The sequence below is a fragment of the Pleuronectes platessa genome, chromosome 8 (assembly GCF_947347685.1).
Source record: "Pleuronectes platessa chromosome 8, fPlePla1.1, whole genome shotgun sequence".
Lineage (NCBI taxonomy): Eukaryota > Metazoa > Chordata > Actinopteri > Pleuronectiformes > Pleuronectidae > Pleuronectes > Pleuronectes platessa.
This window is the reverse complement of record NC_070633.1, coordinates 10,668,485-10,693,522: the sequence shown is the minus strand read 5'-3', so window position 1 is coordinate 10,693,522 and position 25,038 is coordinate 10,668,485. Positions and strand designations below refer to the sequence as shown.

Here is a 25,038-nt window from a genome sequence, read left to right as displayed (position 1 = left end):
TTGCTAAAAGAATTAGATGTGAAATGGGTTTTTAGACGTTTCTTCAATTTTGTGTTATTATTAATGAGAAAAGACAAAATGTAGATGGAAGGAGAAACAAGTGCACAGCTTTTACAGATCATCTGTGCTGTGATATTGTCTGCAGGGGGTGAGTGTGTGTGTGGGATGAACGTGTGAGAGACTTGGCCCATTTTTGGACAGTTTGCTGTCAGGGGTCAGCGGGCGCTCTCTCTCTCTGCCCATGCAAACTGCACCGTGCGTGTGCATGCATGTTGGGACTGAGGAGTTAGTGTGAGGCCAGGGGAAGGAGTCCTTCAGGTGGAATAAAAGCATTACTGTACTGGTAGGAAGGTCAGCTGTAAACTTGTATCAGACTGGTGGTGATCACCCTGTGCCTCAGATCTCTGAGGTATTGAGCAGGCATGCTCTAATGGATTTGATATATGGACTACAGGACTCCCTGAAGAGGTCAATACCGTAGCACTTTGTCTCTATGAGCAATGACCCTCTCAAGCTCCATTTAGAAGCGTTATATCTGCAGGAAATAGGCTGGAAAGGCCTCGGGCTCAGGCTTTTTTAAAAGAGAACTAATAGGAATGAAGCATTTTCTAATCACTTCTTCTGTGCTCTAATCGTCGCTTCAATCAATCATTAGTTATGGTGGTAAAACCATATCAAAGTAGGTTTTGATGTGGTTGAGTGACGAACAAGGGAATATGAGTTGAGCTGATTTATCGCTACTCTATTTGCGAGGGCAATAACACAGTAAAGGCCATTTAGTGTTTTGTCATTACTTCAGAATCTACTGGCTCGCAGTGTTTAATGATAGTGGCAGACTAAGAATGTGTTGATTTATCCTCAAACTTGTCCGTGGTTGTCTGTGAAAAAAAGATGAATCTTCTCTTGGTAGAAGAGAACAAAGCACAGCTGACAGAACAGAGAGCCGTGTGTGATTCTGGCCAATTTCTCTTAAAACGCATGCAGAGATAATGGCCGCCATCACAGCCCCTTCTTTAGTGTATTGATTTGGAACCAACCTTTGGTGAAAGAAGCCAAATACTGTTTATGAATGTCTGCTGTAATTGGGATGAACAGATGTTGCAATATTTGTCCACTGTGCTCAATAACAGGACTTCTCGTGTTATTTTCTCTCCTCTCCCCTGTTTGTCCAATCACCTGCTTCCTTTCATTTTCCTCCCTGGCCCCATCCCACTCTCCTCTCTGCTGACCTCACTACCTTTCCCCCATCCTTCCTCCATCTTTCTCCCCTCTTCCAGACTCTGTGCACTGTGCCGTAGCTGTGTTGAGTGACTAAGTGGAGCCGTTCAAGCCATGGAGGATATGGACAGTAAACCCTACCAGCCGTTGCCTAAGGGGCGCCATGAAATGGAGATGTCCTACACCAGCTCGTCTGACGAGAGCGAGGACGGCCGCGCCCACCACCGCTCCTACACCTCACGTGAAACCCTGCCCGACTACACACACGAGCTGCGCCTCACCCTGGGTTCACACCGGGAAAGACAGAACAACTACAGCCAACCACAACCAGGTACAGCGCCTGTCAGGGGTCAATGTATCTACCATTCAAAATGTGTCCACAATCGCACATTAACTGTACGTGGAAGCAAATGGAGACTGGCACAAAAAGAAAAACAACACACACACACAAAACTGCACACAAACAGACCTGCTTTAAAAGGGCCTATGTGAATTACCTATTGCAGTCCACAATGAGCCAGAAGGACAGTCGGAGGCAGCCAATTACCTGTTCTCCACATAGGTGATATTTCTCTCCCACAGCTAAAGTAGGTCAGCCCCAAACCTCCCTGGCCTCACCTGGATGGAGCACCACCCTTCATTGCCCACACACTAGCAGACACAGACACAGGTGGACATAGGCACATGTACACATGCACAATGTCACACACACACCGAACAATTCTTCCCTGCTGGTGACAGGAGGAGAAATGGGGTAGCGCGTGCCTTGATGGATGGCCTTTATGCAGGTCATGTGTGGTGTTAAGAGAGGAGCCGCACCTCTTCAGGAGCGCGCCGCTGTGCTGGGTTCATAGTGATCAATAGGTAGTCTCTCCACTACTCCAACCTCCCGCTCCTCCGCGAGACCTACCCACCATGCTAACAAGCAACATTAGCCATTCATAACAGTTACGACTCCTGACAAGCAGGCCACTCGGGGGATTTCATGGTTTGAATGCCACCTGCTATGGATTTTGTCGTATTGTTCGCCATGTAGCAACCCGTCGATGTCCATTAGTCATCATCATGTTCGATGGACAATATTACCGCGTCAAGGGGCACTTGCCTATTTCGACAGTTACTCAGCCTTTCTATTTCCATAACAGACAACATCCCTTGCCATCAGTGTCATATGGCAAGGTGCATAAGACCCCCCAAAGCAGCCTTTGAAATGTCAATGGCAGCCGCTTCTGCGAGGCACATCTGTTCATCTTTGGGCAACGGAGCTATATATAGTGTACCCTACCTAAGTAACCAACTGTTAAGGGGGGACACAGCCTCCAGTGACATTTTTAATGGATTACAGTGTTCCTGACAAAGATCAGCCAATTCATTTCTCCTCTAATTCCCCACCCGCCTTCTTCATATTTCCCTTCATCTTTTTTCTCTCCTCCCTTTTTCCTTTCCTTTCTCTTCTCTTCTCCCTGTTTATCTTCCCTAACATACAAATTCTTCTCTGTCCATTTAATCCCACATGATCACTTTCATTCCCCCGTCCTTAAGTCTCCTTCAATAACAAAGATACAATTGATAAATGGACAGTTAGTCAGCTGGATCCACAGCTCATTAGTTTGTGTTTTCCCACTAATTAACTCAGATTAATTAATTCAACATTTTGTTAACAAAGCCAGAAATCAGTTACAGTACACAGATGTTTAAATGTTCATAGGCTTTTACAGAATCATTTAATCTCCTGTGTAAATATGGTTTGAATTGAAATTATATACATTTTTCTACAAATATCTAAAATTTAGAGAAAAAAACTCAGACTTTGTGAATTGTGTTTATACCAGTTTAGAAGATAGGATACAACTTGGTATCATGTTTTGCAAAATAATGAAAATAAAGGGAGAATATCAATGTAAATAGCTTGACATACAAAACACAGGAATAACAATCTGAAATGCTTTTCAATACTTACTACCTTAATATTAGAAAAGATATCAACCCTTAACTAAGGCCCTTTATCTTTACCTTCATTTCTGGATATTATGCTTTGCAGATGCATTTTCCCCAACAATATACAGCTAATTTAGCACAAACCATTTGGCACGTTTTCAGGGCCCCTGTCAGTCTGGGACCCTCAGGCCTGGTTAGTAGTTGAGTCTCGTTGAGGGAACCCTGCCCCCCGTTCACCAGTGGTAATTACACCCTTGAGTAAACTGAATTTAGATGTGTTTATCTTACATCACATCCAAGACTGCATTACAGTGAAATTACAAACCAGATTGCTTTGGCAGATAATCAGAAATGCTTTGTATTTTAGCAGAGTTGAATATATAAATTGTTGATCTTTCGCTGAAGTGAGTCAGGAGCGGCAAACCGTAATGGCAGGAAATGGGAAGTTATTCAAAAAGATTTATTTCCCCTCTAACCGTCTACTAAAATCTCTTCTGGTGTTATAAATGTGTTTCAAAACCAAATTTGTAGGGCGGCTCCTTCCAGTTTTACAGCCCGTCCATGTTTGTTGCCACGAGGAAATGGCCTGTTTGTTCCTGAATTGCCCTCTTGCAGCCAATTTGAGCTAAACACCAGAGCGTGTAGTGGTGACCAATCTTGTGCCGGTTTAATTCTGGCAGAACAGTGTGTGAGCCACTGTTGGTCTTGACCCCATCAGAAAGGCACAGCAGGACACGTGGCTGGTCAATGGAGTGGTCAACAGGACTTTGGCTTTTATTGAAACACTGCGGTTGGTGTGCGGATGACCTGACCCAACAGAAATATTAACTGCACTAAGTGAGAAGGAGAGGAAGTCTTTGTCTCCCTCCTCAGCCTTCACCGGAGTCTTTATGGAACATGGCTACTGTGGTTTCACTATAGATTTTGATTTATGCCTTTATTTCTTTTAAATTACATCAGTTCCATCACCTCCACTCATACGGTCCAAACAGAAAACTTGTGTGGCGAGGAAGAAAATTTACTTAACTGCCTCTGCAGGAAAAAAAGAACTAGAGCTCAATTGAATTGAATAGAATTGAAGTGTAACCAGAGGACTGAGACAGTATATCTGATGTTCTCAGGTAGCAGGTTAATGCTTGGGATTGGAGGGTGTTCTAATACCTGAAAGCATGTGAGGCTCGATCTTTCTCTCAGTCTGAGTCAATATTAATAAGGTTTGATCTTTATCTGATCTCTGCACCCCACCAAAGAGAATATAGATGAGATCAGTGCTCTGTTTGAGCAGCAGTTCAATACATCTTGAGCTCAATAACACACATCAGGAAGCTTGAACAGGATATAGCTGCACTGCGAATGGTTAAGAAAAATCAAGGGTGACATTTTGATTTGCGCGTCTGCTGCGAAACTTTTAATAAATGCTTGCCCAAATAACAGCCTATCTCTTGACATAATTTGGGAGGTGCCCAGTTTTTGGCTTGTGAGTGCCAGTCTCAAACAAACACCTGGTCAGATTAATTGCTAAGGCAAATAAATACACACGCCGGCTTTGGAGGCTTTGCAGCTCTAAGCCTATATGATTTTAATCTGCATGTCTCTGTCTCCTCCTGCAGATTTAGACTTCTGCAAGGCTGGGCAGATGAGGAGCCCCGACTACCACATTCACCAGCAGCAGCAGCAGCAGCAGCGCCAGGAGGAGGAGGAGGAAGCGCTGTGCACCGGGCCGGTCGCTCACGTCCACAGCCGCGCCTACTCCCTGGGTGTGAGCTCGGACGTGGACACGGAGCCCGAGGTGGAGCCGTCTCCCGCTCACGGCCTGCAGCACATGTGGATGCACGGCCTCAAGTCCGAGCAGAGCTCCTGCCTGACGAGCCGCGCCAACTCCGCCCTGTCTCTCACTGACACCGAGCATGACAGGAAGTCTGAGCCTGACAACGGTGAGTGCAAAGCATCTCTTATTACTCCACAGGGGCAATGTCCATCACTGTGCAAAAGGCCCTATGGGAGATATAATTTGAGTTTAGCAGATAATGTCGACCACCCATGATGAATCTTTTTTGTGCATTTTAACATGGTGCACCACTTTTCTCCTTGAATGTATTCCTCTTTATATCCTCAAAGTATAAAGAGGAGAACATTCCCACCAATGAATGCAAAGAAAAAACAACATTTAACTTTAACTTGTTTTGAGGCTTAAATTACAGCCTTGGGCAATTACATGATTGAAGCTCTCAGATCTTAAACTAAAGCTATTGCTTAAGTTATTCTCTCTTTGAAGGCTCTTTGACGTGACTAAATACAGTAAATGTGTTATTGGTTATTTAGTCTATGAAGTGAGCTCGTAGCGGAGGTGAAACTGGGTTTATCTGAGGATGGAGTTTGAGGAAAAGTCCAGTGACGAACGGGAAAGGGATTGAATATCCATCGAGGGCTGAGGCAGATTTTAGTTGAATGGCTCGGAGGGAAAGGAATTGTAGGGGTCAGACATCTACGGTACCTGACTGGCTGCCTGAGGGCAGCTGACAACAGACTCTGTGGGAAGACTATACCCTGGAAGGAAGGAGAAGTTGAGAGGCGGAGGTGAAGATATGGGGGCCAACTAGAGAAGAGTCTGGGATTGAGCCAGCTATCTGTCTTGCACTGCTGGGTTTGGCTGGGCTCCCTGCAGATGGAGAGTTAGTTAGAGGTGCACACAAACAAAGACAGAGCTCTCTAACCCATCCCCAAGGGCACTGTCTGTTTATGTGCCGCAAAAAGAGGGTGGAACGTATTCACAGAGAGAGAGAGAGAGAGAGAGAGAGAGATAGGGGCAAAAAAAGAGAATTAGAGAGGAGAATAATAAGAGAGAGGGAGAGCAAGAAATGCTAATGAGAGAATAGAAATGGTAATGTAATGGTATAATTAGAATGAGGATAAAAGGGAATGAGTGGTTCAGGGTAAAACAGGTGAAGGAGAAGCTGATTTGGAGTGAGTGTTAGACAAGATGGTGAGAAAAGCAGAAGACTTAGACGGGGGTAGACAGGGATCATAGGAAGAAGGGTTTGGGATGTGCCTGTTACTGGGACGCACCTAGGGGTGCTGTTTAATGACAGCCAGATTGGACACGGAGTCAGCCTTGTGCCTCATCACAGGGCGGAAGAGGAGAGCGAGAGTGAGGGGAAGTGGGGAGCGCTCGCAGCATTACACAGTAATCAATTTGTGATGGCTGCGTGCATATGGACCAAAGTTATTACCATGAGGGAGTCCATCTTTATCCAGGGTCAGGAGGAAAGCGGGAAGAGACAAACGGTGTGGGGGGGGAAGCAGATGCAGAAGAGGAAACAGAAGCGAATGAGTATAGATAAAGCCACAGGAGTTAGAGGAGCCGATTTGAATGTTCAAAGCATTTGGCTTCACTGGTACAATGCACCCAGAGCGCTGGTTTATGTGTGGATTCCATATGTGTATGAAGCGCTGTATGATCTCTGGCTCTAGAACCTCTGGAACACTCTCTTCCCTTTGCTCACACTTTCACCCCTTTTGTCTCTTTCTTCTTGCATTGCATCCTTTATTTGATCTTTCTCTCCCGTCTCTGACACCCGTTCATTTATTCTCATCCACTTCCTGTCCATCTCCCTCTGACACGTGGCCAGGTGTGTCCGTGCGTGCCATCCCCTAATAGGAAATACATTATGAATGTCACACATCTCCCCATCAGCACAACAAAGTCTTGCATGCCCCTCTGTTCCCGCTGATAATGAAAGTTAGAGCCACTCGCAAAAAAGACGTTGGCATGAAGGGGCTGATATCAAAAAGCTGGTGTCCCTGCCAAAATGAAAGTGCATTTTAAGTCGGCCCGACCTTGCTCTCCCTTTGTCTTCAGAGCTCGCCCCCTCCCAAACCCATTAACGATGTCAGCTTGAAACTGGCAGGAATCCTTTTGTTCCCAGTTTGATTGAAGCTGACAAGTCAATTTAGTCACTCTGTTTGTGTGCGCGCGTTCTTGTGTACGTGCGTGCATGTGTGTTTGAGTGTGAGAAAAATAAAAAGGAGTGCGACAGATTAAGAAAGAGTAAAGTAGAGAGCGGTTCAGCTCGTGTGTGAAGGCACGTTTCTAAAGATGTGTGTTGTTTATCCCCCCCCCCCTGTGAGCATGTTTGTGTGTGTGCTTGTGATAGGGTGGTGGGGTGGTGGGGGGTGCATGTCCAACTGTGACACCTCCCTTGAGGAAGGCTGCGGGCATCCTCGAGCACCAGTCAGACCTGCTGACAAACTCAGGGAAGCATCAACGCCCCGAGTTGACGACAGAGCACCGTTAGAACAGAGGAGATTGGCACTAGAAAGGAAAAGTGCAGTTCAGCTAGAGTTTACACACACACGTACACACTCACACACACACATCCATACATGATGTTGCCAACAATATATGGACAGCTATAAGTGTTTGTTACAGTAGCTATGTCTCCCGCCCTGCTACTCATTATCCAAATCATTAGCTTGGATATGGGGAGGCTTTCCACAAGATTTTAGAGCCTTCAGGTTTGATTTGTTCTCATTCAACCCAACAAGCATAAGTGAGGCAATAAAGGTGGGTGATAAAAACCTGACTATTCTGTTTCATCCCCAAAGGTGTTGGAAGAGGGTGAGGTCAGGGCTCTGTCCATGCAAGTTACATCTTTCCACAGCAAATTTGAACCGAGCTCCATGCATGAGGGCTTTTTCATAATTAAACGGGAAAGGGCCTTTCCCAAGCTGAAAGCACATTATTGTGTGAAATATTGTTTGCTGCAGCAGTAAGATTTCCCCTAATTGAAACCGAGCCAACTAAACCATTAAAAAACACCCGCAGACCAAAGGTACTTTGGCCATGTACTGGAGTATAAGGCAGAGGAATACATACACATACGTTTGATACCGCTGAGCCCAAATTAAGAAATGTGTGTGTGTGTGTGGTATTACTCATGTTGTTTAGACAGTCACATTATGGGGCTTGTCTTCCTGATAACATTTTAAAGATGGCCAAGGTTAGGATTAGGTTAAGGGTGAGGATACGTTTAGGCAAGCAGTCATTTCTATGAACAGATATTGCATATTCTCAAGATTTTGGCGCTGAAAGTCTTTCTGTTTAAAACACCCTACAAAAAGTATCGGTTTACACTTCCTTATCGTGTAATGAATGAAACTGGTTGGACTGTAGTTGCCCTCAGATCGCTGTCTCAAGCTGCCTAATACAAGAACAGAGCGATATGGTTTCCTTCATCCCGCTTGCCATTCACATGGTAAACAGCAGCTAGGTCTGTGGGTTCCTTATTACGCAAATTGTGGAGATGTTCATTTTATTAGTGCTTTGACTGTATGTTATAGAGTCTCTGAACCACCCTGTTAACTACATGTCTTGATGTTTCTGTGGGTTTTGTGTGTGTGTGTGTGTTGTATATTTTTCAGGGCGTATCAGCGGTCTAGGAAGACATTTTTTTCTCGCAAAAATGTCCAAAGCAAAAATTGACTTCAACGCTTCACTGTCACTACGATACCCATCACTTTAGTGGGAACAGAGAAATAAATGTAGAGAGAAGAGGAAGAGTGAAGAGAGCGACAGAGAGAGAGAGAGAGAGAGAGAGAGAGAGAGAGAGAGAGAGAGCAGATAGATTTGGTGTCAGCCTCCGAACTACTGCAGTGTGCAATAATAATAAAAAACGACATTAGCTGCATTATCTGGGTTACATCACTGTGCTATAATGAGATGCTAATTAATTGACCACTTTTTCATTAGTCTAATCAGTGGCAGATTTACTCTAGCCCATTGTCTGTCTTTTCTTATCTTTTTCTCCCCCTCCACTTCTGGGATTGACACATCGGCATGTAGCAGAAGGCCTCCTGGTTTGACATCACTGCACTTTTCATACGTCGTCCTCCGAGCAGACAGAGGCTTCTAAGGCGAATGCAAACAGCAACTTAAGGCTCTCATTATGGAAGATAACATCCTGTGCTAAAATTGCTAATGTCTGTGTAATTACACTGGCCTGAGTAAGCACTTGATTCTGATTGGCCGCGGGACGTCCATCATTTTTGAAAAAAAAATGACAACTCCCCTTCAATGTCTGATCACGGAGCTAAGTTAATAAACTAGAAAGGTTTAAGTGTTCCATTTTTGCCATGCACTGGAGATAATGGTTTTAAGAAAATGGGTTTTTCAAATTGCCTCACACATTTACGGTCCCCGTGTTAACAATCAAACCTTATGAAAGCAGCAGCACTGACAAACATGCTTCAGAATGAATGTGAGCCCCCCCAACATCAAGACACATTACATCTCATCTGTTAAAGCTACTGGCTGTGTTAGTACTGCAAACACGACAGGACACAAAGACATAAAACAGCAAATATGACTTATCAGATATAATGACAAAAAGTTTTCTCCGTATTTCAATATTGGCCCTTTTTTGGTTGCTCTTTCTTATCCTTATATATTAAACTAAACCAAAACGATAATCTGAAGACAAATAGCTTGGACGTGATGATGTGCATTTGCCCCTTTTTAACAGACTGAATGATAAATAATCATATAAAAGACAGAATATTTTTTCTAAATAAGAAAAAGCTCTACATGAGGAAATAATTATCCCATCCATCTATCCTCATTTGAAATTTGTTTTCTAACCGCATTCCACACCTGTTGCTATGATGGGCTCTGGTTCAGGAAGTGAATTTCCCATTTATTTTCTCTGCTGATGTTTCAGACAACCCTTCTTAAAAGAGTTAAAAGAATTGAACCAGCTATGAGATGAATCATGACTATAAAGCATTTGATTCGGAGTAAAGAAATATCAGAAAATGGGAAAAAGCATAAAGGTACAATAGTGAAACAAATTGAGGGAACTATGTATCCCCTAAACCATTGTGAATGATCCCTTTCCGATTACTTCCAGTGCGCCTCTCCCTGAATTACATTTTGTGTTTATATATTGTTACAATATATTGTAGTGTGTGTCAGTAGTTGTATTAGTAATATAAGTAGTAGTAGTAGTAGTAGTCGTAGTAATCCTTTGGGCTCTTTTCCTCATCTCTAAAAAACTGCAGCATGGTAGAAAAGGAAATCCTGGTTGTTCTGTGGCAAACGTAATGTAACACCGAACTATCCGATCACAGCCGATAAGACTTTCATGATTGTGGTGAACATTTCCATGGTAACAGCCACCTTCACCAATCAGATGTTGCTATTTCTCCTGAGGATTTTGGAAAGTGTAGTACCCCTCCTCGACATTGCAAATAAATCATGTTTTTCTTTAAACGCACTTGATATCATACAGAATCATAGCTTTTACAAAGTTGGATAGTTGAACCACGCTGTTGAGCTGTATTGACAGAGTAGCGAAAGGGGCCGACAAGTTTTTATTTTTTTCATATCGTGTCCCCAGTAATTTCAACTCCTATTAATATGCTTGTCCAGTAAATGAAGGATAAGCTAAATGAATGTTCTCCACCTTGAATGAGTGTGAAAGTTACTCTGCAACAGAGTAGATGCCTGCCAGGTTTATACTTACCAACACTAAATGAGCCATATTACCCCCAAAATAGATTGCTGCTATTAGACCTTCAAATAAAGTCATTTAAAATATTTTTTTTTCCTCAGTGTAGCTGTTGTCCTTACCTTGAAATAAGACAAGCATGAATGTTACCTTAAACATAAATGTTACATGCCGGCCATAAACTAGGTTGTTTGAGGGCCTGGGGGACTGTGCAATGTCATAGAGGGCCCCTCATATCCTTTATAAACACGGTCCATTATTTTTATAATGATGTGCCAAAGTTTTGCAGTCAAGTTTGGCCAAGCTGTGTTCAAGTAAGTGTTGCAGAAGGTTAGCGAGGGCATAAAGACAAAGGGCTGGAGAGTGGAGTGAAACACTGACCTTATGGTTTAATGAGCGAGCATGCAGCAGAAAGAAAGACAAAGAGAGGGCACAGGGAAGACGGGAAGACGGAGAGCCTCCCTGGCAAGTGGAGACGCGGCACAGGATATTGGAGAGCCATCGTCAGAAAACCCTGGCGAGATTGAGCTTTTAGTTTTAATTTTAGCCAGCAGTGACTCGACATGTGTTACAGCTACGTGTGAAGCGCCATTAGAAAGACTGATGGAACCGGGTGAAACAGCAACAGGTGTTACACCGAGTGAGATTTCAGATGGGGATTTCGATTTTTCGGGATTTCTCTCCTTTATGATGCAATTCTGACATTTATTAGGCAATCTGGACCTTTAATTATAGAGTGAGGGGAATCACAACTGTTTCATGTGGGCTCTCTTATCCACAAGTGTCATATAAAAGAATTTAAGCAATGTGAATGAAATGGGCTTTATGTGTTTTTTTTTTTTTTTTTACTCTCCTGATTTTGGAAGACACAAATCCCCTTTTTGGCAGCGCTGGTGCCGCGGAGTCGGGAAAACAGGCTGTTTTCCCGACAGGCTGAACAGGCTGCATCCTCGTGTCTGTCTTCCGTGGCGTGTCCGTATGTGCGTGCGAGCCGAGGTCTAAGTGGCAACACCAGGCAGACAGCCATGTAGTCGTAGTCCCTCCTTGCCTTCCTGAGGCCCAGGGGGGTTTGCAGGAATGGATTTGTCTATTAGCTCGTAAAGAACATTGCTCAGTGCCATATCGATCATCTGAGCTGTAACGTTTAGGGTCTTTAAGTTGTAGAGTTGATCTAGTGGTACACGGACTCCCCTGGCTATTTTACCAGAGTGAGAGATGATCAACTTAACCCTGGTGCCGCGCCTGGCCAGAGGAAACGCTGTAAACACATCCGCTAGAGCCAGGAACTGTTTTCATTGAAATGCCCATTCAGCCGTCAAGTAGAGGCTGAAGAAATCCCGTGAATCCGCCAGGTGCTTTATTGTACCAACAGATCGCTCACATGCCTTTCCTCTTCTCTAAAGGCGGCCTCATCACATAGTTAGCCATGCAGGCCTCTGTTCTTGACAAGCTGTCAGAAGGTTGGACCCCGCCCTGTTGTCCTAATGATGGACCTTTACAGCTCACTGATCCAAAAGAAGACCCACTGGTGTGAGCTGCTGGATGATGGGGGGCTTAGGGATGTGTGTTCATATGTGTGTGTGTGTGTGTGTGTATGTGTGTGTGTGTGTGTGTGTGTGTGTGTGTGTGTGTGTGTTCTCGAGGCAGAGTCAGATAAACGAGGGAGAGGAGGATCACTTTCTGTCTGTCTCTCTGTCTTTCTGTCACTGCCCCACCTCCATTCTCATCTCGCTGCCATGGCAACAGTCATCAAATCAGAACATCAGCCGAAGCTTTCATCTCGTGCCGTCCGCTGGCAGCTCGCAGGCTGTCTGTACACATAAACTCTGTGATGTTTCCATCATTTTAATAAGCGGTCACATTCCGCACAGTTCAGCGTTCACCTACACAACAGGGGAGGTGAGAGGTGAGCTGCTTTGTTGTTTTTTTCATAATGAACTGTTGAATAAATGGGCTCAAAAACATTTTTTTAGCTTCCAACGCTGTTTGAGTATTAAAATGAGTAGAGAGCATGGTGAGTGGCACATGAATACGCTCACAGCAGAAAGAGACAATAGCCCTGAGAGTGTACCGAGAGATTAGTGAAAATCAGAGTGTTCTGCACCCGGGTAGAGAGGCTGAGAGGGGGCGGGGGACACAAAGGTGTCAGTATGGACACACACACACTCAGATGCCCACACACACTTGTGCTTTATTGTGCTCTATTTGTTTGTGTGTGTGTGTGTGTGTATGTGTGTTTGTTTGTGTGATGGGCCAGAGGAAAATGTTTTTGTGACCGATGCTAGAAAATGCAGCTACAACACAGCTGAATTAGCAATGAAATGGTTGCCATGGGGGAACAAAATATTGTTTTAAATTTCGTTCCCTCTTCCTTATTGTACTGGAGGTGTCTGTGCAAACACCGAGAAAAGATGCTGGTTTCTACGATTGGGAATCTAAACAACTAACTGATGGAGAAAGTTTAACAAAAGTAAGCACATCAATATTCTGCACAATAACCTCCTCCGTGTGTCTGGATGGGACCAGACACACGGAGGGTGTTTGCCAGGACGATGTCGGTGGTAGTAATGACAGTGTACTGGTGTCCCTGCAATTACCAATCGCTGCCATTTTAGTTTAACCGCGTGTAGTAATGGCCGCTCCACTGTCGTCGTTGCTGTACTGCCAGGGACGCTTCTGCCATAGTGGCACCGGTGCCAGCGTTAGAGGCTGCCATCGCGGCCGCGGCGCCAGTAGTAAAGGCTGTTGTAACATGGCACGGTGCCCTGAGCCTGTCAGACCTCCAGGGTGCGTACACCACCTGTCATTATCAGCTCTCAGCCCTGGCAGCAAGGGACGGCTAATGGTCCACTGGGTCTCACCCAACAATCTGCTGACCAGTATGAGCGGTGCTGCTCAGACGGGTGGACACACATACACACACACAGGCACACACTTTGCCGGTGTGTGTGTACATACATGGACACACAGACATGGGAGTGCTCAGGCATGTGCAGGCTTCAGCACAATGCAAACTGCGGCCACAGCTGATCAATATGATTACAAATAGATTTCTTAGATATTCATTATGCCGGCTCACATGTACCAACAGTATTTGGCACGTTGTCTTGTCTTGATGACCAAGCAAAGCACACAGAAACAGGGAATAAGCATCCACACACACATGCACAGACTCAGCCCACCCACCACAATCGAAGCACTTTACAGCTCTGTTTTTTCACCCATTCACACCCATTGGTACAGTGCATCTACGTGCTGCACTTCCTCTATCACACACTTATACACTGCCGACACAGCCGACCTTCTGGTCATGGTATGACCTGCTCCTCCTCTTGAGGCTGTACAGCTTCTATTACAAATGTATAAATACTTAAAAAATGTAATCATTGATACACATCTCAATTTATGTTAGACACATAGGTTAAATATTATTATTTTGTTCATGTTCCCTGTTACACATGCAAAATATATTTTGTACTCGTGTCTCCAGAAAGGGATCTCCCACAATAGTCGAGAGTTGAGGTCAGAGAATGTCCCCTATTTGTGGATAAGAGCTATTCAAATACAATTTTATTTATTGGTTGATTGAAAGGTCTAAAAATAAAATACACAGAAAAGTAATTGAAACATGAATCTCTTTCATTCAGTCACTTTGCCCTGGGATGGTCTTGTTGTGCTCACTGGAGAATTGTTTGTATGATTTATTGTATTAGATTGCAACCTTTGTCACCGGCAGTTTTTAATTGAAAAAGCCACAATAGGACTTTGGAAAGCCATTAATTGTTACGGTTAATTAAGGTAAACATTAAATGAAGAGAGTTTTAATTGGCTTCGCTTGATGAGGGTAGGGATCTGGGGTGACCAGAATCTGCATATGTAAATAACTGGAAACTCCTGCAGGCCTTGGCTTAACTCGCTCTGCCCCCTCTCTCTTTCTCTCTCTGCCCCCCCCCCCCCCCCCTCTCTCTCTCTCTCTCGTTTGTGTCATTGTCTTTCTATCTTTCCTTCTATGCACACCCATCCCACACAATCCCACACACGAGCCAGCAACTATGCCATCAGCCATACAAATGTGGTGCTTTTGTCAAAGTGACATTGATGTGATGTATGTACTTGCTAAATGCTCAACTGGCGCTCCCTGAAGAGGTACATTTGTTAAGATGAGACATGACAGATAGGCACAAGACATCGCCTTCATATTTACAATATATGGATTCATCCCAAGCCGCATCTCGCAGGCTGTGTTTATTTTTAGCTTTTCATTTTAAGACGAGGATGTTTTGTTGATACTTGTGTGCCCACCAGTGCTCATCATCGCATGCTTGATTGACCGCTTTCTCCTCGTGCTCAAAGGTTTCAATTTATGAAAAACAACAGAAACAAACATTATAAGCATCTTTTTTCCTCTTATTTCTTTTTGTTTTTATTGCGTGCCCTCTGAGCAGCTGCCACCTGTGCCAGAGGAGAGGCCGGTAATAGTGCACCCAGTCAGTTTGGGAGACAGATCACCGTAACATCAGATAGATTATCACGGCGTTAAATAAACAGCATCTTAAAATGCTTCAGAATGCCGCTTCAAGCCTGAGCAGTTTATGGGTGGCTTGGGAGACGGGTGGTGTTACATGGCATTATCTGAGCTTGAAAGAGTGTGTGTGTAAACGTGTGAGTGTGTGTGTGTGTGAGGCGAGCAGATGATTGCTTGGTACTGCTGCTCGGTCACCCGGTCATCCTGCTGCAGTGGACCGGCTCCTCGTGGCCAATGCAGGGCTCTTGCCAGTGTTTCACAAAGACTCAATATGCTTGCGCTGGTCCAACCAGATGCTCAAAATGTTCTTCCCAGATAGTGTTTACGTGAGTGCATGTCTGGTGGGTGGGGTGAGTCTGTTCATGTGTGTGTGGATGATCATGCCCTGTTTGCCTGTCTCCGGGCGCTTCCAAGCAATTGTGCACGTAGTATTTATGTGTGTGCACGTGCGTTTTGCTCCAAACAGATGTTTTTTCCAATGTGTGCGTACTAGTTGAATTAGATCAACACCAGCCGAGGCAGCGAGCCTGGCCAAGGCGGATAATATTCACTGCTGGCTGCGGCAAACACTACACAAACACACACCCACACACACACACACACACAAACACACACACACACCCACACACACACACACATACAAACCTACCCGGCCCCCCCCCACACACACACACATACAACACAGAGGAGACTTTTTAAAGGGAGATGTAGAAAAAGCACACTCAGGCAAACCTTTACTTTACACCTACTGTTACATTCTCGGCTTTAGCTGACTCCTTAGAATATATAGAAACAGTAGATTACCTCAATGCGAATCATGATTGCAAGTAGCATTGTAATAAAGAAATAACAGGCCATCATTGAAAAGAGAGGTAGGCAGGGAAAAAGACAACTTATTCAAATAAGTAAATCTACTGCTAGTGATTGTTAGGTGTATCATGAATGAGTGGACTTCATTTCACTCAGAGGGGCCTGAGTTTATGGGCTGTAGCCTTGATAATAGCCCTTCTGTTACTCTGTGCTTGTTGAAGTAAGGAGGCACATTGTCTCCAACCTCAAGGTAGAAACCATCGCCCCTTAGTTACAGTTGCCTTGACAGTCAAATAATAATAATAAGAATTGCAGATGTATTATCGAAAGTTAGTGTAAGTTAGTTAATAGTTTTAGCTAGTTAAGTTATGTTTATGTTATCTCTGTTAGTCGGTCTCCTTATGAATGTCAATTAACTCGTTTTAAAACTAAAACCCTGTCCAAGGTATGCACTTAATGTAGGGCAATAAAATAATATAAAAAAAGGCTCGATATATATTGATGTACTGCTTATGCAGTGTAACACATTATTGATCTATTCCGGATTTGTAAAATGTTTTGCTGTTTATCAGTTTGCAACCTCAAATGTCAGCCAAATCTTCAAACTCAAAAGAAATAATAATGTGACACTTATCGTGGAAATTGCCAATATCGACTGATATGAACATGTTCATCTTGGGGTAAAAAAAAATTCTGCCTTATCATCCAGCCCTAACCTAATGGCCACAGAATCAGGATAAAGTACTGAGGCATAAGCTACATGTCAAAGGGATAGTTAGTGTAATTATCTGTAGAATAAAGGATCACCATTGGGTTTTTTTTCCCGTGTAGAGCTAGTCCTACTCCCAGATAAAGGACTAATCAGACTTATATTTCATATTATGCATTGGCTGCTTTTTTGGCATACTTCATACTTATTTAAAAATGTGATGGAAATCTGGAAATACAAGAGGCTGGAAACACCAAATTTGTCTTTGTGTATTTAATAGGGGCTTTCTGCAGAAAGGATCAACACAGAGAGTCACAAGGATCTCAAAGTGAAGATGCAGGACAGTCAAATGGAAGGATTTTATATAGGAGAACTAAGGCTATCTCTCAGAACCAGTTCAGACTGGTTCTGTAGGCGCAGGTTGAGAAATGAATCTAACCACAGACAACTGATTTACATATGTTTCCTTTGGTGATGAGCATACATTCAGTTATTTGGAGAGTAAATGAGTGATAAAATGGATCAGGTCATAAACAGCTCAGTCCATTGAACAGTTCAAGTATTTGGACATGTTGTATATGTATGTAGATATAGAACATAAAACTTACTTTTCAACTACAACATAGGTTTCAACCATACTTTGTAAATTTTTCATTACAAATATTTCCATAGAGTATCTCTGGCTTAAAAAAAAGAAACATATGAGGACTAAGTACAGAGCTTTTACCATTAGCCAGACCAGCTCCTCAACACTGCACGTTATCATTTCCTCCATGAGTTAATGGGTGTGATATAACGATATATATCAATGTTTTTCACCGTTTGGACAAAGCCTTGTATCCTTGCACACAGCTTGGATGCAGGCAGGATATTTGCTCCAGCTCTGATCATCAGTGAAGGAAACATGACACCCGGGGGAAAGAGCTAATTTGGCGAGACAGAGAGGTGAGAGAGCGCCTCAGTTTTACAGTGCGTTGTTGACGTTGTACATGACACACTGGGATAAAAAAAACAGGAAAGCCTACTTCTCTGCTGGTAATGGGAAAGAAGTCGATTGCCCTTTTTAGGCGGGTGTAACCACATTTAAAAAACATGCTAATTCTGAGGTAACAGGAGGTGTCAGTGGTTGGTTCCCCTTTTGTCCGTCTGTTCCCTCAGGCTGCACTATGATCTATTCACAGCACGACACACCTGTAGGTCTCAGACTGAGTGGATATGCTCCACCAGTTCTTAAGGTCTTGTTCCCTCCCTGGAGGAACGGGTGTTGCATTCACGGTACATTCATCCTTTATTGTTTTTTGTTCTCTGTGTTGGAATAAAGCGAGTGACTGCAGCCCCGCCTGAATAGGGAACATCCTTGATTTGGGAACACGCAGAAATGAGTGTAGCCTGTGTGTGAAGTGTTGAGTGATGATCACCTCGGGGATACACGAGGCGACCCCTTTCGTGGCTGCTGAGCGAGGCAGAGAGAGATAATGGGGTATGCTGCCGACAATAGGTGGATGCGGCTCCTCTGTCTAGTCTTTTTTTTGGGGTCAGCATCCGAGATGGGTCAGCACTCCGACTGGAGGAAACAGAGGGAGAAAGAAAGAGCAAGAGTAATATCTCATATGTCTGTCCTTGCCCCCGTTTGCCCTCAGTCAAATTCTCACCATTATGCTTTCATGCCTGATTTATGTGATGCGGGTGACGCAGCAGGATCTTTTTCCTTCTGCTTTAAAAGACAGCGACCGGAGGGGTGGCGACAACTATAAACCAGGACTCTACCTGCACATCACAAAGGGATCCGAACACCAACTAAATATAAATGTTCTTGGTGTCTAACTACAGCCTTTTTTTTCACTCCCTGGGCAATGCTGCTTTTTTCCCTGTGGTGTGATCTTGAGTGGGGAGGGCTCATGCAAGAGCTATTTACATCTGGCCTGTCTTAGTTGAATGGATTTGGCCTGATATCTCAGGCAGGGGGGAAGGCGAGGGAGCGAGTGGGTGAGACATGCCATGCATCAAACGTGTTACCGCAGTCATATGCTACATTAGTGGAATGAATGCAGGGCAGGGTGATGCACAATCACTGGTTATTTTTTGGCCAGAGGCAGAGATGGAAAACAAGGAGGAGGAGGAGGAGGAGATCTATATGATTAATGCACTCGTGGCTGTTGCACGGACGAGAGAGGCGACGGCGTGTGGGGAGGTTTATCGCAGGCGAAGGTTAGGACTGCGTGGATGTAACACGGGCTATAATCGCTGCTGAAATAAACACGGCTGGTTAGTGCTGCTGCAATCATTGGTTAATACTTTAATGAAGACACGATGGCTCGGAGATCAGAACCTCTCCAGCTGAGATCGCTGCTCCAGCTAATTTTACTTATACGAGCATAGAGTGGCTTCTCACCCGAGCACGTAGGGATTAAACATTTCTGCTTTCACGCTGATTCCTCCATCCTGCAGTGTTTAGCAAATTTGTAGATTTTTGGGTCTTCATATTCAATATTAGATAGGGTCTTCATAGATATTGTCCACTTGGGGTGCAGTCGCGAAGGGAACCAGCTTCTGAAGCAAACGACCGTGGAGTAACAGTCGTACTTATACTGTCGATTTTGTTCGTACAACAGTTGACATCAGGCATCGTCCCCGCACATGGCTTCCGTTCATTTGTCCAGGCCCTCTTCCTTTCCTCTCTCCTTCCATTTCTCAACACCTCCGAGTATCATCAGCCGCGGACTCTAACCCCCCGCGGTGAATGTGAATTAACAGACGGCATGCTGCTCACAGCACCTTGCTTGCCACTGAAACAGATTCATCACACAGACCTAGATACTGCCTCCTCTCACTAATACACACACACTTTCACCCTAGAATAGCACCTTGGATATCATACATCCATGGTGTTATACTCTTCACACTTACACTTTGTACTTTCCGATCTGGAGAACAATAATATCAGCGACTATTCTTCTTTCTTGCTTCAGAAGGTTTTTTGTCTCTCTGTGGTTTTGAGCTAGCTGCGTCTGAAAAACGATTCGCTTATATTTTCTTGTATACCCTCAAAGCCCCTCTTCTGTACTTAAAGTCACACCCCGCCTCTCTTTTCTTCAATTGCCATATTTACACATGCTGCTCGGTAATCAATGCCCATCGGAAGTTGAAAAGAAGAGTGAGGCAGTGTTGCACACAGGTCAGAGGTGCATTGTGGGATATTGACAAGTCCCTAGTGCTGCAGTGGGGCACATTGAGAAAACACATCTGCGCGCATATTATTGACAAGTCTGCACCTCACTAAAGTGGACAGGTACTTTATTATCCTCAGAGAGGAAATTTGTTTTCACAGTCAATACACGAAAACAGCGAACACACTCGTATGGCAGTACACAGGAGAGGTTCATGTTGTGCCAAAAAAATGTATACGATGGAACCCTCGTGACACTCGATCAAGACTGTTCTCATGGTTGAAGGTGAGATTGGTACCGATTCAGCCTGAATGGAGGTGTTGTGGCAATCTCTCAGCACGCAGCAGGTAAAGCAGTATAACTATCATTACTACTTTATACTGTTTGGCAGTTTAATAATCAGATGCAAGAGGTTTTGCTCGACCTTTTCTAATGGTCAAAAACATTCCTTCTGTTTCCTGGTTGTAAACATCTACCTCGAACTGTGTTTACAGGTCGCATTTCCTCCTGTGACTATCGCTGAGCAGCCAACTTTGACTTCTGTAATGTAAAAATCTGAATTTAAATGGCGTGGCCTGCAGAAATCAATAGTCAGTCGGTTAAGGTGCAACACTGGAGAAGGAAAAGTGGCACATGAGGGATAAAGCTCTCGCCCGTTCGGACACAGTGTGTGTGCTTCTGGCTCGCCTGACCACACCATCAAACATAATTGGCAGTGTTTGTGGGTGGGAAGCCAGTGTGGGATCCCAGTCCTGTTAGCATCTCCATCTGGCACATGGGACGTTCCCTGTAGGGTGAGGTTATACCAGGGAGAAGCACAAAGCGTGTCTGCTCCCTCACCAGGTCATTGGTGGGAGTTAACAATGACAGAAAGTAGAAGGTAGGGTAACATGTCCATTGTAAATTTGAAAAGAGGCATCACCCGGTGCAAAAATTGACTTACAAGATATAAAACTGCAGCGGTAAAGGATACTGCCCAGGGAAAAGCTTTTGTAGTGCAAACCTTTCTTCAAAGAAAGAAGGGCAGTCATAGGAGGATACGAGGTGTGGGTCAGTGCTGGGGAAGATGTTGGCTCAACTCCTAGGAGATAATGTTTTCTCCATAGCAGGGAAATACTTTATACATTGAGGGTATAAAGTTTACTCAGAACATAGTAACTCATTGAAAAGAGATAAACTTCTCTATTTCACTTGGTACAGACTGAGATTCTGCATTGGCTGCATTTAGGTATTTAATAACAGTGAGAATTAAAGTGCTGAGCGTACATGACATAAAGGCCATCTGAAGTTCAGCCAAATCAAGCATTAACAAAAAGCTTTAGTGTCTCAATTATTTAAATCTTACTGCTGTTATATACCCTTAAAATGAATGTGAGCTGTTCAGCCAACGTGTCGCTTGGTAGTGTTCACCAGTGAAGCATGTCAGGAACATGGTACAGACGAGCCAGCTCCGGCTCCGCCTTAAACTGAATGTTATTTCTTTGAATTGGATTTAGTTAAATAGGTGTTTAATGAATTAGATCAGTTCAGACATCACACAGGTTTTACACATTGGTAAGAACTTAAATTGTTTCACTAATTGGTGACAAGAGGAACAAATTTTTAAATTACGTTTGTGATTAGATTTGTGCCATGCCAGAAAAATACTGGTCTTAAAAACTATCATATTTCAATTTTTTTTACTTTAAGTCTATTTTTACAATAAATCTGTACTCTGTACCAGACATTATCTTAGTACTACAACCACTGTTTATGTTAGGGAAGATGTTAAAAAATTAAAAGCTACTTTGTTTAATTTTGCAACCCTGCTCCTGCCAAGAAGTGTCCTGTAGTATATTAATATTCTACTAGCACCATTAACATTAGTAATTCATAGGTAATTTCACTTTACCTCTCTATGTTTATACAACATGAATAACTGTTACTTGGTGAAGTTAAAGCAATACACATGCAATAGGAAGTGCTTCCACTGAAGAGCTCTCGATAGGATGCACACAAGTGTGATTTATATCTGACATGATCAGCATCTATATGTTTTCATAAAGCAACAATAGAGCGCACTGTAGTTTCACTATTTAATTTTTTAACACTATGCATTTATTTGTGCATGACGCTGTTAAATCAGCTGAGTCAACCCCATAAGAGGCTAGTTTGAGATTTGCTGTGCATGGTTCCAGCTTTTACTCAATGAAATCGTACAGACATAGACTTTATTCCCTTGAACCACATAAAGCTGCTTCTTGGAAAAGACCCCGATTGTAATTAAACAGAGCACCGTCCACATCAGCAGAGAAAACAAGATGATTTTCTTCATGTAAATAATTAATGTCCGACAGCACATTCTTTGAAAGTAATTCATGTTTGTAAGAGGTGGACACATCAGCTAAGTAGTGTTTCCAAAAGTGGATGGATGGATGGTGATTATGTAAAATGCTTTGCAGACTAGAATTGGGGTTTATAATTAACATAATAAATAAAATTGAAGGCATTCACTTATTATTGTGAAATAGTGTTTGTTCATATTGCACACCAGGATTTAAACAGTTTATAGATGAGTTTAAAATAACTGAAGACATGTGTGAGTAGACGTAGACTACAGCATATAAACATACACATAAACATACGATACAGTTTACATCTATTTTATAAAGACGAGTTACACCACTTGAAACCAGACTTTATATTTAATATATAGAAAGTTTGAGCAAGTCCTAAACAAAATACATATAGTGTTTAACTGCAGTTGATCTCTGTTCAGTGTTCAGTGAGATCTTACCTTGTTAAAGTGAGATATTGTGTTTTTTCTTTATTCCCATTATAAGATAAGCTGCACTGTGTAAAGATTTTAACACCAGAGACTGAGTGGTCAGAATAACACTTCTTTTAATTACAAGACAGAGCACAAATCACACATTATAAGACAACACTGGTCATTAATGCACTGAGGAAGTAAAAAGCCTTCGTTGATCATTGATTTGATTGAACAATCATGTCCAATTACTTCATGTATCATCCAAAAATATCTTCCCATTAAGGGTGGTATCCTTCATTTCATGAACTTCATGAGCTCATGCTGAGTTTTTGAAATCCAGCATTGATGGGTAAAAGGCACAAAAAGCACAAAATGATTCAGCGAACATGTAACACACCTATCATTTTCCTTGGTGAACACAAAGCTTCGGCTGGAGCAATAAAAAACCTTTTTTTTCCTACAAGTTTTGTATGCGTAACCGGATGGTAGGGGGGTGAACCACAGGCTGGGGGGTTGTTCAGGGTTGTGTGTGTCTTTATGAACTTTATATATATATAGTAAAGCTACCATTCTGCTAGCATTACCCTCTCTTCTGGAAATAGCGACTATTCAGGCTTGTTAGGCTTCTAAGAGCTGCCTAGAAGCCTGTCATTTCACATTAAAGTAGCCTAGCATGGCTGCTTTCATGAATTTAGTCCTCAGTGGACAGCAAATGATATATTCATGTATAGATTTGAGACGGGAGGCAGACAAGGTTGTCTACTCCTTCCACATTCTCTCCTATGCGTGTGTTCATGCATATGGTTGTGGGTTTCTATACATGTGTGCCCCCGTGAGTGTATGTTAGTCCCTCACTGGTACAATGCATTTCCATTATAAGGCATATGCCAGCCTGTGTTACGTGAGATGAGCCGTTGGCTGTTACTGTGACTGTCACGTCCGCGGAGGAGATGAGGAAGGGGATATTTCCTGTTTAGATGCCACCAATTTCCTTTTCATGCATGGTGCTCACAGACGTAATGCGCACGCACGCACACACCCACACACAATTGATAGATTTATTATAGCGTGTCAGGAAGGAGCGGGCGTCACATTTCAGCAAAATGGAGCCATTTGGCATGCGAATGACTGCCCCCCCTCCTCTCCAACTCTTCCCAACGCCACTTCCTTCCACCCCAACCCATCCAGCCGGCCCACTCAGGCAAATCCAGAATGCCACCAAATACATGTTTCTGTCACAAGCTTCGTGTCAGCTTTTTTTACACAAGCAGGGGAAATGGGGAAAGAACAGGTCATTCTGACAGTAGGAGTCACTCTGTGTAGATCCTAAATGTTTTATTGCCTTAATGGGCCTCCAGAAATAGATGCAGTGCTAATGTCCTCTGACTCTCGGAAAAAAAAAGTGGAAAGAATGTGTCTGCGCTAAGTGTGTTAGTTTGTGTATGTGTGTGAGAGTGTGCGCATGTGCATTCGTGTCTGCTGCGGCTCGTGTGTGTGTGCGCGATTCAAATGGGCTTAAGTGAAGGATTCACGCATGCAAATGAAGCCATTTAAATCTGGGTCTTTTTTCCCCTCTATCTCAGAGGACACCCTATTCTCTATTTAGAGCACCACTTTGACATCAGCCCTATGGAACCAGGGCCCGATGGGGCTTCGGTCATAAGTGGTGCACTATAGACTATACAGAATCACCCAGATTGGCTTTATATAATCTCTCAGCCTTAGAGATATCCACAACAAATCTTCAACAAGCTCCTTGCCTGATGAAGACACTCAACGTAACCCATCGCCCAGCTTGCATTTAGCATTACCTTTTGAAGAAGTGTTCAATATCGTGGGATTCCCGGCAAGCGGGGCTTCCAGACAGCACTGGCAGCTTTAGAACAGTTGACCATCTCCCAGCATGGTTCCTCCTCTGCAGACACACTCTGAGTTAGAATATTGATCCCTCTGCAAGCTGTATCCTTACCCCCTCAGACGATCCATACTAAATGTATTAGCCGCGGCGAGAGCTACAATGTCCTCTGCAGCTAATCATATTTAGCCACAGAGACTGGTATCTTTAAAGAAGCAGCCTGTTTTCAGGGCCAAAGTGAATTGTTTGGAGCAGAGGATGGGGCTGCAGGGCGCAGCATCACAAGGCGGGCTTCTGACGCCGCTTTTTTATGTTCATCTGGAAACATTAAGACTTAAAAGTGCATGTGTGGGCTTAGTCAGGTAGATGCTTGTACTCTGTGTTCTGGCATATATGTGGCATTTACTTTGATTCAACCAGCACACACACATGCACACACACAGATAATGTTATGTATCACAGCAGGCATCATACAGGAGAGCAGCACTGATTGTCGAGTGATGCAATCAAAGGCTTTGATGCTAATCAGAGCTCTCTGTCCTGCCAGTTCAGGACCAGG

At 43.6% G+C, this 25,038-nt stretch overlaps 1 protein-coding gene across 1 annotated transcript in view; it reads left to right on the top strand.

The window, feature by feature from the left end:
• The first annotated feature begins 1,332 nt into the window (after positions 1-1,332).
• Positions 1,333-25,038, top strand: part of tenm1 (teneurin transmembrane protein 1) — a 164,223-nt gene continuing 140,517 nt past the window's right edge. The window contains exons 1-2 of the mRNA XM_053429358.1: positions 1,333-1,549; positions 4,767-5,090. Coding sequence (XP_053285333.1) covers positions 1,333-1,549; positions 4,767-5,090 — 541 coding nt within the window. The remainder of the gene's footprint in view (positions 1,550-4,766; positions 5,091-25,038) is intronic.